This window comes from Rhinoderma darwinii, chromosome 10 (genome assembly GCF_050947455.1).
Source record: "Rhinoderma darwinii isolate aRhiDar2 chromosome 10, aRhiDar2.hap1, whole genome shotgun sequence".
Classification (NCBI taxonomy): Eukaryota; Metazoa; Chordata; class Amphibia; order Anura; family Rhinodermatidae; genus Rhinoderma; species Rhinoderma darwinii.
In genome coordinates, this window is record NC_134696.1 from 23,905,155 (window position 1) to 23,921,184 (window position 16,030).

Genomic DNA, 16,030 nt, shown 5'->3' on the forward strand with positions numbered 1-16,030 from the left:
GTAGTTCAGTTTACACACCGCCCTTCCCAAATGGTCAATGGGAGACAGGGAGCTGGGTTCTGTATAAAGACAGCCAAGGCAACATCAAAGGCTGTTAGAGTTCAAGGCTTTTTTTTTTTTTTTTTTATAAAACAGTCAGTCAACTCTTCAAATAAGATAAGACTGTAATCTTCGGGTCACACTGGCCTAATAAAACTCTCTAAGCTTTTGAAGTCCTTTGAAATGAGGGCAGATAGATAATAACCTTTTAGAGGGGAGGATCTGCCACTAGTTTATTAATGCCCTATCTCCTAACTAATCTAATAGGTGCCATGGTGCTGATAACTACAGTGTAATTTTTAATCAAAAACATTAATTATTTGCAAAGTTATGAGCATTTTTCTAAATATGCTAATGTGGCTATAATAGCCAAATGGGAGGTGACTTTCTTTTTACTCTGGGTGGTGTAATGTCCAGCAACACAGCGTGATCATATAGTACACAGCTTCCATTCCCAACTGTGTTTTTAACTGGTGATACCTCAGGTTGTTTCACAGCTATATCCTGGTGTCATATGAAAGAGTAGAATCTCATCTTTCATATAACACCAGAACTGCTGTTCTAGGTGGTCCACAACCCAAGATATGGCTGTTTTAAATGATCCCCCTTCCCTGCAGCCTCAGTCTCTCACACTGTGTGAAGCAGATTCATGCTGATAGGACAGCGTCAGAGGCTGTGAGGAGGCTCCACCTCAGGAAAATCACTGGTGTTGACGCCCACTTGGCTAGTATAGCCCCATTTGTATATTTAGAAAAGAGCTCATAACTTTTAAAATAATAAACATTTTGGGTCAAAATTTTCACTAGTATTATCAGTGTGACAGCGCCTATTAGATTAGCTAGGAGATAGGGCATTACTAAACTAGTGACAGAGCCTCTTTAATAATACAAGCAGAAGACCATGGGTAAAATTGGCTTTACGTGCACATATCGAGAACTAGAGCTAGACCACCGCTTGTGCTGGGTCTTCATACAAGGAAGAAGCAGACAATAGGACGACACATTCCAAGAATCCATCCTTCAACCGTTGGTGACGTGGCTGCCATGAAAAGTTACAATGGACTGCCACGTTTAGGAGATTTGTCACCATTGCACCAACGGCCACACCAATATAAGTCTATGGACATGCTTAAGGTCTATAGTCTTCTACTGGGAGACTAACACAATCTATCACAGATTATAATCTGTGTGTCCAATGGTAATGACATAATTGTTTCGTTGTTTCAAGTTCAATGTGCAAGATCTTCCTCCGCTGTAAAATATATTGGATTTTTACGGGTGAAACCCATATCTACAATTAACAATACAACTCATTTTACTTTAGACTGAATGGCAGCGGACGTCTTCTAGAAACCATCTTGGAGAGTTCATTCCCAATTGTAATGACTATATACAAAATTCTCTATGGTGAGATACTGATGAAAGGCCATTACTACGGATACTTCATTACCTATGCCTCTCTTTCTTTCTTTCTTTCTTTCTTTCTTTCTTTCTTTCTTTCTTTCTTTCTTTCTTTCTTTCTTTCTTTCTTTCTTTCTTTCTTTCTTTCTTTCTTTCTTTCTTTCTTTCCTGTACTGAAAGCAAGTCACCCACCCACTGACTTTCCTATAATGGAAGCAGAACTAGTGTGTTCTTGAAGGCCAAGAAGAAAGAAATTAACAAATGAAAGACGTGGACATAAAAATAAAAGGGGCTTCAAAGGAATGAAAATCCCTTTTCAAAATCAGTGTTAAGAAAAAAAAGCAAGGGGGGCTTTAAACTGCTACCACAGAAGGGTCCTCATAACTTGTGGCCTCCGATGCAGCAGGGCTTAGGATGTGCAGTTTTTATGGTTCTATTAACATTCTACATTCTATAGGGCTTTCCAAAATGTTCATACACTTCGGCACACTACGAAACTCTCCCGTCCAAGCAGGATCTTCAACATTGTGCAACCTGCCTTTTCTTGGTTCATGATGAAGAAAATGGGAAACAGACATGTACACCTACAGGCAAGAAATAGAGAACAGAGGTGAAGCTGAATATCAAGACAAATTTATACATCAGGGTCTGCGTTAAGGTGGGCATACTCGAGATAGCGGTCAGTCGAACACTTTTTTTTTGTCCGACAGCAATTTCACCTGACTTCATAAACATGAACACCCGGATTGACTAGGCGTGTGTGTTTATTTCAATAGGGGGGCAGGTGAATAAGCCATTGTCATATACCTCTTTCATGGTAACAAGAATCGGGCATGGTGAAATTAAACATGTACCTCCCCCCCTTCCCAAGATCTGACATCGAGGAGAATCCTACGTACACATTAGATTGTCGGCCAATTGGCGAAATCTGCAGGTTCGGTGAAGTTCTATACAGAGTCGAGTCACGTTATTATGACCACTAGGTAATATCCAGAGTGACCGCCGTGTGCAGCACGGACAGCAGCTAGACGGGCGGGCAGTGACTCAATAAGGTGCTGGCCGGTTGTCTCAGGTATCTGGAGCCGTGCTGACTGCAGTGGATCCCACATTTGCTGGAGGGTGCGTGGGGGAGGATCCATAGAGCGAATATGACGATCGAGGTCCCACAGATGCTCAATTGGGTTCAAGTCTGGCGAATTAGGGGGCCAGGGAAGTATTTGGAAGTCTTTGTCGTGCTCTTCCAACCACTGTCGGACATTTATAGCCGTGTTACACATCGCATTGTCTTACTGGAAGATTCCATCTGTCACAGAAAAGACAAACATCATGTATGGGGGGACGTGATCTGCAGTGATGGATTCATACCCAAATCGGTTCAGAGCCTTCATGGGTGAGTGGCCCAAAGAATGCCATGAAAAAATTCCCCAGACCATAACGCTGCCGCCACCAGCTTGTGTTCTTCCAGCAATGGTTGCAGGGTGTTTGTTCTCTTATGTTTCTCGTCAGACACACCAATGTCCATCCGTTCCATGAAGCAGAAAATGTGACACATCGGAGAAGGCAACCCTTTACCAATCATCGGTGGTCCAATTTCGATACTGCCGTGCAAATTCAAGCCTTTTTTCCGATGCAGTGACCATCCGTCTGCTTCGGAGCCCCATACGCAGTAGGGTTCGCTGAACTGTTGTTTTAGACACACGTCAGGTAACCCCCTGGTTGATTTTCATGGTGAGCTGCTCCACTGTAGCGTGTCGTTCGGCCCTCGTGCACCTTCGTAGCTTCACCTCTCACATCAATGGCACATGATGCTCCACAGTTTCCCCTTTGGTTATTCCCAATGGTGCCATTTGTCCACTCACGATGCACTGTCACCACAACAGCACGCAGACAGTTCACAAACTGCGCTGTGTGAGAAATACCGCCACACTTGGCCCAAAAGCCAATAATCAGCACTTTTTGCAACTCTGTTGTCATAGGTAAAAGGGGTGATTTATCAATGAGTGATATGTGTTCAGACATCCTATCGCCCACCTTATATACCCACCAAGCCAGCCCACGACACATCACTTCCTTCATGGGCTACGCGCTGCCAACGTCGAAAGTAGGAGATGGTCATAATAATGTGACTCCACCATGTATAATCTCATGGTTATTGGTGGTTATCCAGTATATTTTCCAGTTGCGGGAGACTAAAAAACTGAAATTTCAAAAATGGCTGAATACACTAAACACTAGAGGACAAGTTAGGGAAATGCAGCAACATAACACTAGCAATAGGCGACCGTTCACAGAAAGTTTCTCCTTATGGGTCAATCACTTCTACACAATAAGTTATGTAAATGCTCTATGGAGGTCAACAAATATATCACAGGGCGTCATTGAGGTAAAGCAAAAAAAAAGAAAAAAGTTCTATGGCAAATTACATAATGTGAAAAAACAAAGGTCACAAATCCATCTTAATGTAAGCGACTGCTGCCCTGCAGGGTTCAATCTCGTTCATATCGCACCCACTGGCATTTAGAAAGCCATTTCATGACTAATATCCGTAATGGTATTTTTATAGACAAATAGCCTTGCTTCAGCACTTGATAATTCAAACTCAATGTACTGTGAAAAAAATCAATACCATCCATAAATCACTGGAGAAAGAGCTCGATGCTCCCGGGCAGAATGAATTGCAAAGTCCTGGATCATCTTCAAGAATGGACGTCTGAAATCCCAGATAGAACTAAATTTCCCTTTCCTTATACTGGTCTAAAAGGGAACGGACAGAAGGGAAACATTTTCATCCTCGTTATCTTAAATTGAGGACAATTATCTGCAATTCTACGACTGTTTGCTGTGTAATAGGAGAACAAGGACAATAAGGCAAGTGAGGAAAACGTTCAACAACTTCAAGGCCTCCAGGGGAACGTCGGTGAAACATTTTGTCAGTAACAATTATTGATGTTCGTAGAATCAAAAAAATAGAGCCGATAGGAACGGAAGGGTAATTGTAAACTGTGGCCTGCATTTGTCATGTACCATTTACTAATGATATGCCGTTCTGAAATAGCTGAAGACGTTGTTGGACATCTGGTATGCTATAGAAGTTTAGGGTATATCGGAAGTTTAGGGTAGATCTCCACTTTCAGGTCATAGTTCCACTAAGCGGTTCCTGTGCTTTTGCTGATATAAGGTTTATTTACTTTTTGCCAGAACTGAAATTGGATCCAAAATGAAAAGTTTTTAGTTTTTTTTTAAATGGGAGCAAATGATTGCCGCAGGTCTAGCACCTGACACCGCTGGCCAATAGCTGCAGCTGTAATGTTGTATTACATGTCCATGTAATATATGGACGACTCAAGTTCACCAGAACTGGAGCCAGTCTTACAGAACAGCTTTCTGTTCTGCCTCATAGACTGAGGTCCCAAATTGGGGACGACCCTCTAGGACATCCAGATTCCATTATAAAGCATATAGACAGGGGTTGTGTTGTCTTCATGAGGCAACCCCTTTAAGGCTCACACAGTTTCCTCCAAAACAGGGATTGGCTTCTAATGGGAGGAGAAGTATAAGGCCTCATGCATATGTCCGTATTACGTCTCCATGCAAGTCCCATGTTGGATAATACTGCATTCATATAAATCAACAAGCCCATACTGTACCTCCACATGCCTCAGACTTCATACAAAAGGTACAAAGAGGTTTTTCCTGTGAGAAAAACAAGTTGTGCCCGGTTTCATTGGATGCCATATAATGGAGAAATTCTCCCCTAGAGGCATTTCTTCTAAGGCCTAGTTCAAACTGATATTTTTCCTTCAGGAATTTTGAGGAAGACTTTGAATTGCCAGTGTTGTTTGCCGCTTTTGTGTTGTTTGCAGGTTTTTCTGCCTCCCACTGATTTCAATGGTATGTCAGAGGTGGAAGCCGCTCAAAGATAGAGCATGCCGCTTTTTTTTTCCACCAGTGGCCAATAGCCGCCCGAGAAAAGAAATGCCTCTGCCTTCCATTGAAATGAATGGGGAGCGATTTGGGCGTTTCCACGTCAAAAAAACGCAGTGCAAACTGATCCTATGGAAGAATACCCTGATATGGTTCTATATGCAGTTACCATATGGCGGCGCACAACAATTTTCAAAAACTTTCATATACTGTAGGTCAATAGAAAATAATAAGTGCCGATAGCTTGTTTATCGGTTACGACTGAAAGATTCACCAGGGCCTGTCCCGATGACACAAATATTAGCATCTTAGATCAATTTCAGTGGCAATGATCAGTAGACGTGGTCCGAGTTACTTATAAATCAAAGGCAAATTTGAGACATTTAGACCGAACATCATTTTTCAAATCCTTTATTTAGAGTCACATTTCGAATTCTGCTGGTTTCCTTTGGTCACGGACTGCGGTTTCTCTACACTCATTGACATTAGCATCCATAGTACTGAATCAAGAACCAAGGACATTTTAATGTTTATACAAATGACAGACTCTTCTTCCAGAAGAACATTCAAGATAACACAAAAAAAATGCAATTTCATTGACAAGGCTGTGAACTAGAGATAGGTCTAAACAACTGGCTGTGTACCGGGGTCAAAAATGTCCGGTCTTTCTTCTTAACTGTTGTGGAGATATTTGACAATATCTTTGGTAGTTGCCAAGGTTTACGTCCAATTACGAGTTCTGCCACATCTCTCACCAGAGGTTTCAAAGGGATGGCGGGAGACTCATTCGAGAGAACGGAAGGTCCGGTCAAATTACGCAACATCATGATGCCAAAAGACTCCCCTGTCTAAGCGACCAGGCCTCCAGCTCTTTTTGTCACATCTCCTGCCGTCAATTTAGTCATTTCTGGCAAGAGAAATTAGCTGAACTCTTGACCTCCAGTACACTTTAACATCAGGATAGCTATGACTTATATAATGTATCCCAGTATGAACCATGTTGAAATTGACATCTATCACTAGAAGCCAACATATGGGCCTCATGTACGAGTAGGGCATGCAAATTGTGAATGAGCCGTTGCTTATATTAACTAACTGGTATGGGCAATTGCTCCCAATGTCGGACTGGGGTTCTTGGGTCCACCAGAGGAGAGGATCATGAGGACCCCTCCTTTATTTATACAGAACATTCACATGTTATCATTGTACACACAGGCTATATCATCAATAAGATCTAATAGGTTATTTGTGAATTATCCCATAAGAAATAGACCCTAGTGACAAGTAATTGGCTCCAAAGTCAGCATTAAAGGTGGTTGTTTTTCACTGGATCATTGGGAGTCATCATTATGTCAGACCCAAGCCCACCACGGGATTCCCTGGGAACCTGGTGGGTCAGTGCAGCCTACCGACTACTCCACTTACGAATTGTCATACAGTACATGAGGTCGTTTTTTTTTTACGGCTTATGAAAGTTGGAATTGAACGCTGCCACCTAGCGGAAAAAGGATCATAAAGATTATATTCCTCTCATTACAACCCCATGTAGTTGGCGAGGTGAGAAAATATTCTCCAGAAGACTCAGAACGTCAATTCAACAAATCTCAGGCACAAACACTCAAGGGCCAATTGACCTATCCATATGTTTTTGGAGTGCGAGAACCGAGAGGAAACCCACCAAACACTGGGAGACCATACAAACTCCATGTAGTAGTCCGGTCCGCAGCCAAACCCAGGACCCAGTACTGCAAGGCAACAACAATGCTTAACCACCGAGTCAACTTGCTGGCCCAATGGTAAGGGGCTGTTCACATGACGTTTTTGGTTTACCTTTAGCATGTTCAACAAGAAAGCTCCCAATGTTCGAGTCAAACATATCCATAGGGCTCCATTGTCAGATGAAGGCTAAGAGTGTCCTTTTGGCCTTCGTCAGGCAGGTATACGTTGGTATAGTGGGAAAAAAAAAAAGTATGGCATAACGTAGTAGACTACGCTATTCCATCCCGCAAAGTCATATATACTTTTTTAACATGGGAGCCTATGTATAACAGATACCACTGCGTGACATCCGTAACAGGCATTTGTTTAACGAATACATCATGATCTTTTCAATATTTTGTTAATGATGTATCCATTAAACGGACACCATTATAGCCTAGGGGTAACGGATACATTAAATGGAAGCCTAGCAGTGGCATTCGTCACCCACAGACTATAATGGTATCTCATGATATGTCACGAGAGTTGATGATGATCTACGGGTGACGGATGCCACTAATAGTCATCTGTCACAGCCTACGTTGAACGTATACCTCGGGCGATTCTTCGCAGGGTTTATGTCAAACGTAGGCAAAGAAATGTGATGTCAACAGCCCCTAAAGGCAGCGTGCCAACTCATATTGACCACCTGGATCTTGCCATCATAATTTCCACTCCTATTGCTACTTTTTCTTCAGAACTCCTGTAGAAAGATAATTTCATTCTGGATCCGTACAAAATCCTCCAATGTGGGGGTAGTCTCCATGTGTTCACCAGCTTAAAATAACATTCGTAGCTGTGAAGACCGACTGTTCACAACTCAATGAGAAAAGTACATTTACGAGTATGACAGGTTAAGTTTCACACGTTCTGTTTCCAAACCTTCATAGAAGGGTAGTTAAAAATGACACTCGGCACAGGAGACAGGAAAGTGACATGCTTCAGCTAAAGAACACTTTAAGCCTTGTGCTACAATTCATTAGCAAGGGAAGAAAAAATCTCAATGGATTCACAAGATCACAAGAACGAGTTTCAAATAATTGCCTCCACATGCGGTTGACTTGAACAATGCCCCTTTATGCCAGTGTGAAGTTCCTGGGAGTGCAGTTTCCTACATGTGAAATGAGAGGCATGCTTGTCCATAAAACTTGTTCCAGTCACTCTGCAAAGGATTCTTTTGTAAATTTCATAAGGGGAACGACACTAAATTTCTTTCTAATATGGTCCATTTTATTTATAACATTGGTTGGCGTCTTTCTTGACCATCATTTGGGCGATAGATCTTCCAGTTGACTTGGGAAAGAGTTTTTCTTGGGCAGCATTCCTTCAGCCCACAAAGAGGGAAACCAATGAGACATCTAACCTCACGGTTGAGGGGTCCCTGGCTGTTGAATATTATTGGGGGCCCGATAGAACAGTTTATCATAAGATATCTAGCAGATGAATGGCCAAATGCACCAAGATGACACCAATACACATTAGATAAATGTTGGCAGAATTTGCCGACTATCGAAAGTGTATGGGGCCTCCCGAATGTCTCAAAACAGCAGCTGTCTTATTTGTTTGGCCGGATTTGTTGGCCATAGACATTCAATATTTGTTGGCAGAACCAGACAATTTTGGTAGGATACGCAGACAGTCTAATTCTATTGCCACCCGCCATAGTCTTTAAATTGTCTGCAGATCCCAACAAAATTGTCTGGATCTTCAAACAAATATTGAATGTCTATGGCCTACGTAATCCGACCAAACCAATAAGATAGCTGCTGTTGTGAAACATTCGGGAGGCCCCTTTATGGCCAACTTTAGGCCTGGGCTACATGCACCCCTTTCCGTTCCCCCAGGTAGGCATGTATCTTCGTTCCCCATAAGTTTACAGTGTGTGTGTGTTCCCAATGCAGCATTAAAAAAGTTTAAAAAGTTGCACCATGTGACTCGAGTGATGCTACTGCAGTAGTGGGTGTGAATAGAGACTAAGTATATTCAGATTCTGTTGTCCCTAAGGGGGTTTGTTACATTTAAGGTAGCGTCACCTACATGGAAATATTTGCGTCCATATGTCCATCATATATTTTTGGAGACAGTAAATACTTTCCTTCTGCCCTCTGCTGGTATCCAGAGGGAACACGGACCACAGATCTAGCCATGGAAACACAGCCTAGAAGAGATGATTAGTCACACAGACAGACTTGAAACAACTAAGCAACTTCTGAGACCCCAAAACGTGGCCTTCCCATGACTCGTGAACAGCAGTTACCTACCACGATAGCATGGCATGATACCAACATGGTTGGGTCCAAAACCTTGACCAAACATGTGAGGAAGAACTCTACTCTAGTGAAGTCCTGTCCTCCTAGAACATAGGACATGCATTTATGTAACCTATATTGAACCTACTGTTGGGGAATTGCCATTTATGCAATTCCCCTACTATATACCCATTATTGGAATTGCACCATGTACAAGCTTTGTGGTAATAGAGCAAGGAATACAGCGGGCTATGGCAGGAGGCTCCTGTTAGGGAATTGCCATTTATGTAATTTTCTTTAGCAACATTATAACACATTGAAAAACAATATCTACTTCAAACCGAGCAAATATTTACAAAAATTACCAAACAAAATCCTGACATCACATCAGACAGAAGGACCCAAACTAGAGAAAGTGCCAAGAGCTGGACTTCTGCCAAAGCACCAAGAGCTTACATTGTAGTTACGTTACAGGCCGCTCACAAGTGGCTTCTGAAGCTCATAAACCAGACATGATATAAACATAGAGCACCGAACACTTCAGTCACTGTTTATAAAGTTCAGGAGAAGAATGACAAGCATATGGCGCACACTCATACAGTGGACTGCTACATGTGGGTGGGTATGAAACCACAACTCCCAGCATGTCATAATAACTCCAAGATATCAGGGCTTGCTGGAAGTTGTAGTTTCTCAACAGCTAAGAGAGCGTAAGCCTCTAAAGCAGGGGTCAACAACGTTATTTGTGAGGCGCGCCGATTTGAAAGAAATTATTAAATGTCAAAAATTTTTGGGAAAAGAAATAATGAAAAAGATGAAATACGCAACGTGCCATGCAATACATGAAAGTCACAGAACACATACTGTTAATATGTATGTGACTCGTGGCTCCTTTTTGCCTATTAAACCAAATCACAGCGACGGATAGGGGACTTGAATTTACGTACAACCATACCCATCATGCGGCTGGTAGCCTTATTATTTCAGAGAAAAAGTAGTTTTTTTTGTCATATGTAAAAGGAGTTCGCAAGTGCCCCGAGGGCGGTCGTAAGCCCCGCTTAAACCCAGACCAGTGCCGCCCTCCTTGGCTTGATTGACAATCTCTAGCGTACACCGTCATCACCGATTTCTTCAGTAAAATCTTGTGCAAGCGGTCGTGCGTTTCCTGGTCCTGAAGAAACCAGTAACATTGGCGCAGGCTAGAATCGTCAATCAAGCCTGGGGGGGGGGGGGCGGGAGGACTTATGGTGGTTTACATCTCAGTGTGCCAGGCAAACATGTGGCGGCTGTAGCACGAGTGCCATAGGTTGCCGACCCCTGCACTAGAGCATTGGTCTACAGTCTGTGGCAAAACTACAATTCAGCATTATATTTTACTAGGTTGAAAAATAAAATGTAGTTATCAGTATTATTCTGTTCATTACAGCAATGCCAGAGCTTATTAACACAGCGTGCCAACCTTCACCCTGGCACGATACCACACAGTGATGGTATCCAAGGCAAAAACTATCCTTGCTGCCCCAAGCAACCAATCACAGTGCAGCTTTCATTTTACCACAGAGATTTAAGAAATGATAACTGATGGCTGATTGGTTGCTATGGACAACAGGGCCGATTTCTCTTGGAGAGTTTTGATCATGGTTGGGTCTGTCAAATTACTGTAGACTTTAGGAGCCCATAAGACTACTCCAGGAGCCCGTGACTTTTTAGTAGCCAGACAATAAGAACTTCCATAGACATCATTCAAAAAGTTTTGTATGCCCTCTGGCTACCTGGGATTTGCTCAGCCCTGGCTCATAGATTTCCATAGCTTAGTGTCCAGTCTCCATTGAAGCCAATGGGCTTCAGTGCCTGATAATGCGGAGCTGTAAACGTCCACGAGTAAAGTCAGATCAGCATCAAAGGGGTCTTTGGTCAGGGCATCAACTCTTTGACCCCCACCAATGTTATTTTTGGACAGGCCTAAGGGCATGACCACACGTGGCGGATTTCCTCCGCAACTGTCCGCATCAATGCCGCACAGAATCTGCGTTGCAGATTCTGCTGCGGATCTGCACAAAATGTGCAGTAAATTGATGCGGACTAGCTGCTGCGGACTGCGGTAAAAGTACTTCCCTTCTCCCTATCAGTGCAGGATAGAGAGAAGGGACAGCACTTTCCCTTGTGAAAGTCAAAGAAATTCATACTTACCGCCCGTTGTCTTGGTGACGCGTCCCTCCTTCGGCATCCAGCCCGATCTCCCTGGATGACGCGGCAGTCCATGTGACCGCTGCAGCCTGTTATTAGCCTGTGATTGGCTGCAGCCGTCACTTAGACTGAAACGTCATCCTGGGAGGCCGGACTGGAGACAGAAGCAGGGAGTTCTCGGTAAGTATGAACTTCATTTTTTTTTACAGATACATGTATATTGGGATCGGTAGTCACTGTCCCGGGTGCAGAAACAGTTACTGCCGATCGCTTAACTCTTTCAGCACCCTGGACAGTGACTATTTACTGACGTCTCCTAGCAACGCTCCCGTAATTACGGGAGCCCCATTGACTTCCTCAGTCTGGCTGTAGACCTAGAAATACATAGGTCCAGCCAGAATGAAGAAATGTCAAGTTAAAAAAGCAAGACGGATCCGCAGCACACATAACATGTGCATGACAGCTGCGGACTTCATTGCGGAAATTAGAATCTCCATTGAAGTCAATGGAGAAATTCCGCCATGAGTCCGCCACTGCTCCGCAACAGACAGAGCATGCTGCGGACACCAAATTCCGCTCCGCAGCCTATGCACCTCAGCGGAATTTTACGCCTCGTCTAAACGAACACTGCTAAATTAAAGTGTAAGTCAATGGACAAACGGCTCCGCTGCGGATTAACGCTGCGGAGTGTCCGCAGCGGAATTTAAGTGAAATTCCGCCACGTGTGAACCCAGCCTAAGAATGCTTTTAAGGCCTGTTTATATGTATCAAGGTCTCATAAATTTTCTAGTTACAGTTTAAACATTGTGATCTTTTTTAACCCCATATACATCAGCCTATAATTGTTAGGAGCCCTTGTTAGGGCGCAGTCACATATGCAACATTATCAACGCAGCGAATTTACCGGTGCAGATTTTGTGGCAAATTTGCTGCGTATTTGAGTCACGTGTTTCCGTGCAGAATTTTACATAGCATTTAAGTCCATGATGAAATTCTGCATCCAAAACTTGCAACACATACAGAAAACGCTGTGGAAATATTCCGCTCAGAAATTTTGTTTCCACCCCTAAATGGTGTAAATTTTTGTTGCAGATTATTCTGCCGCGGAAAATGGCGCCACGTGGGACTGCACCCTTATGATTCGTGTAGGACATCACTGTGTAAATAGGCATTTATGATGCGCTACTATGATCCGAATCCTACAAAAAGTATCATGCCCGACACGCATGGCATCTACAATACATGCCCGGTCTATTTACAATAATGCACGTTACCACGAGGCCTCCCATAAAAATGAATGAATGATGGAAGAAAAGGAAGCAAAAGACTGTCTAGGGTTGTTCTAACTTTTGAACTACTGGGTCCTCGTCTCTGCCAAGATATAACGTTCCACCCAGATCTATTTCTAGAGATGATCATGAGGTTGAACCACCTGACTGCAACAAGCGGGTGGTTTATTCTCCGTATATAAAGATATAACTAACATTAGGGTCTAGAGATCATGTGGTGTCCTCAACGTGGACCTTGCCCCCAGTCCTCAACGTGGACCTTGCCCCCAGTCCTCTCACAACAACATGCAAGCCAAGCACATTCACAGGGTCAGGAGAAGAAAAGCAGAACTTCCAGTGACTCAATGCTGTTCTGCAATGTGCCCTGAAGACTCAATGAAATTTGGGGCATTTCCAAATGACCTCAGTATTCAGTCACCTCTCCTGTCTAAACCTTGACGCCACTTAAGACAGACGAAGAAGGTGCAAGTGATCTCAGACGGTCTTGGCTTGTCTTCAACTCTCCAAGTATACACACAACACTCAAGAACTAACCCATAAGATGCCAGACAAGTCTGCTCGCTCTAGTACCCAGGTTGGGGTCAATAGCAGTCAATCAAGGGATTACAGAGTCTACAAAGAAGCAATTTCAAAAGTCAACTGGTCGCAGCTAGGGGGCAAATGACGCCAGGGGTAAAGTTGACCATAGGCATAATAAACTGTCGAAGCCATAGTCTGAGATAGTGTGGTGATAATATGATCTACCACGACCAATAGGAATCTGATCACGGGGTTAAAAATAAATAAATTATATATATATATATATATTATCTCAGACCCACTACTGGGTCACTAATGGTTAACCCACACACTGCCAGGGAGGCTGCAGAGTAACCGGTATAGGGTCTATTCTTTCTACAGAATATGCCTACAATATAATGCATTCAAATAGGTGGCAGCCCATGCCAGTTCTGGTATAATACATACTCAGCTAATGCCAGTCTAGTATACATTACATTATAGGTAAGTGCTCTATAGGGTACCGATCATAATCATGCCAATCTGGGTATGTAATGTAGGTAGTTGAAGCAGAGACTGCTATGTAAAGAGGTGGCGAGATATGCCATACATATGTCAATGTTTCTTATATTGAAATTGAAACATCCTGAAATCATGCCAATGCCAGCCTAGGAATGTTACAGTATTAAATGCGACACAGACAGTACAACTAGGTGGCAGTCACTGCCATGCGCTCCATGCATTGACATCAAACCTACGCAAGTCATCACAATGCCAGTCTGAGTGTGCACTCAAGTATAAGTGGTTGCCATATGGGCTGCTGAAGACTCAGATCATGCCAATGCTTCTTATATTGACATTAAACATATGCCAGCCTGGGCATGCTTTCCAGTAAGTGGGTGCTGCCCAGACTATGCAACACAATTTCTAAGTCATAGCAATGCTTCTTGCATTGACCTTAAACCCACTTAACGAAAATGCCAGTTTCTTATGGACTACAAAGACTTTTCTGCAAGTGGTTCATCATGCCAGGATTTCTGGCAATGCCAGGTTGGGTATGCACTAGACTATAAGAAGGTGCTGCACAGACCATGCAACTGGGTAGCAGATCACTGCTTTATGAATTGGCATAGTATCATAATGCCAGCGTGGGCATTCGTTACAATAGAAGTGGGCACAGTATAGATTATGCACTATGTGTAATGGATATAGAACTTACCTTCTTAGCCCCTTGCTTGGCAAACTGCTTGGCTAAGTGCCTGCCTATGCCCCTGCCCCCGCCGGTGATGAGCACAGTGTCCCCTTGCAGATCTCTCAGCCGGGTGGGCACTACCAGGCAGACGGCTGCTTTGAGCACACAGTAGACCATCTGTACTGGCAGAAGTAGCAGCCTGCCCAGGCACGTCCAATCCATGCTGATGCCTCCGTGCCAGTCCCTTGCAAACTTTACCATCCACTTCTATGAGTCCTTCACACTCAACTGTGCCACATCCACTGCGATGACAGCACCCCCAAAACCACAGCAGCAGATCGCCCAGTGGTGCCCTACAGAGGAGTGCCAGGCTGCAGCCAGCTGATCATCATTGATCGTCAGTGCAATGCCCTTGTGTTAGGCTAGGGCACAGCCGCTAACTTTGTAGATTGGAGGCTGCTGCTGTCTCCTTGCTTGCACAGGGCTGGAGCAGGCAGCTTTTATACCCCATTAAGCCTGATTGACGGATAAAGTGTTGGGGATGTCTCACTACTGTTTGTGAGAGCGGCTGTTGCTTGTAGTTGGTCCCCTCCCCCATGAGCACAACACAGGAGACACACACTCCTTCCTCCCTGCCTCTCTCTGCCTCTCTCTCTTTCTCTCCACCCTCCCTTAGGGCTGTCTGCATGAAAGGACTTGCTATAAGCCACGTTTAGTTAGCAGCTGGGGCTCAGACCTGTCTTATGTGAGGTGTGCAGATGTAGCAGAGTTGAAGGCAAATAGCATTTCCCTCTTAAAAAAAAAATATCCCTTAATAATCAGGTTCTGGGAAAGCTGGGTGACAACCAATATGGCCCCCATTATAGCCTCTGCAGGGGTTGTCAGCCTGGTCTAGTTCTGCAGCAATACATTTCCTGGTGGTATACAGTAGTAGAGGCAGTTTTGCTGTTCAGGAGTCTAAAAAAGCTGGGTGACAAAGTTTGTGAGCAGAGCTGATGTATAGCCCCAAGCATTTCACAACTGCCCTAGACTTCATACCTGACCTGTATGAGGGAATTATGGGGGCACTGTATGGCACTGTTATTTGGGAATTGTATGCTAATATTATTTGGACACTCACTGTATGGCACTATTATGTGGGCACTGTATGGTGATTCTGTTTGGGCACTGTATGGTGCTGTTATGTGGGCAATGTATGGTAATGTTATTTGGGCATTTGATGGCACTGTTATGTGGGCACTGTATGGTAATGTTATTTGGGCATTTGATGGCACTGTTATGTGGGCACTGTATTGTAATGTCATTTGGGCATTTGATGGCACTTTTATGTGGGCACTGTATGGTAATGTTATTTGGGCATTTGATGGCACTGTTATGTGGGCACTGTATGGTAATGTTATGTGGGCATTGTATGGTAATGTTATTTGGGCATTTGATGGCACAGTTATGTGGGCACTGTACAGTAATTATTTGGGCACTGTATGGCACTGTTAC

The 16,030-nt window shown here is 43.6% G+C and overlaps 1 protein-coding gene across 1 annotated transcript in view; it reads right to left on the reverse strand.

Annotated features, from left to right (window-relative positions):
• The window catches only part of DHRS3 (dehydrogenase/reductase 3), a 29,682-nt gene extending 14,523 nt beyond the window's left edge, over positions 1 to 15,159 (reverse strand). The window contains exon 1 of the mRNA XM_075839510.1: positions 14,564 to 15,159. Within this exon, the coding sequence (XP_075695625.1) occupies positions 14,564 to 14,797 (234 nt within the window). The 5' untranslated portion in view covers positions 14,798 to 15,159. The remainder of the gene's footprint in view (positions 1 to 14,563) is intronic.
• Between the last annotated feature and the right edge of the window lie 871 nt (positions 15,160 to 16,030).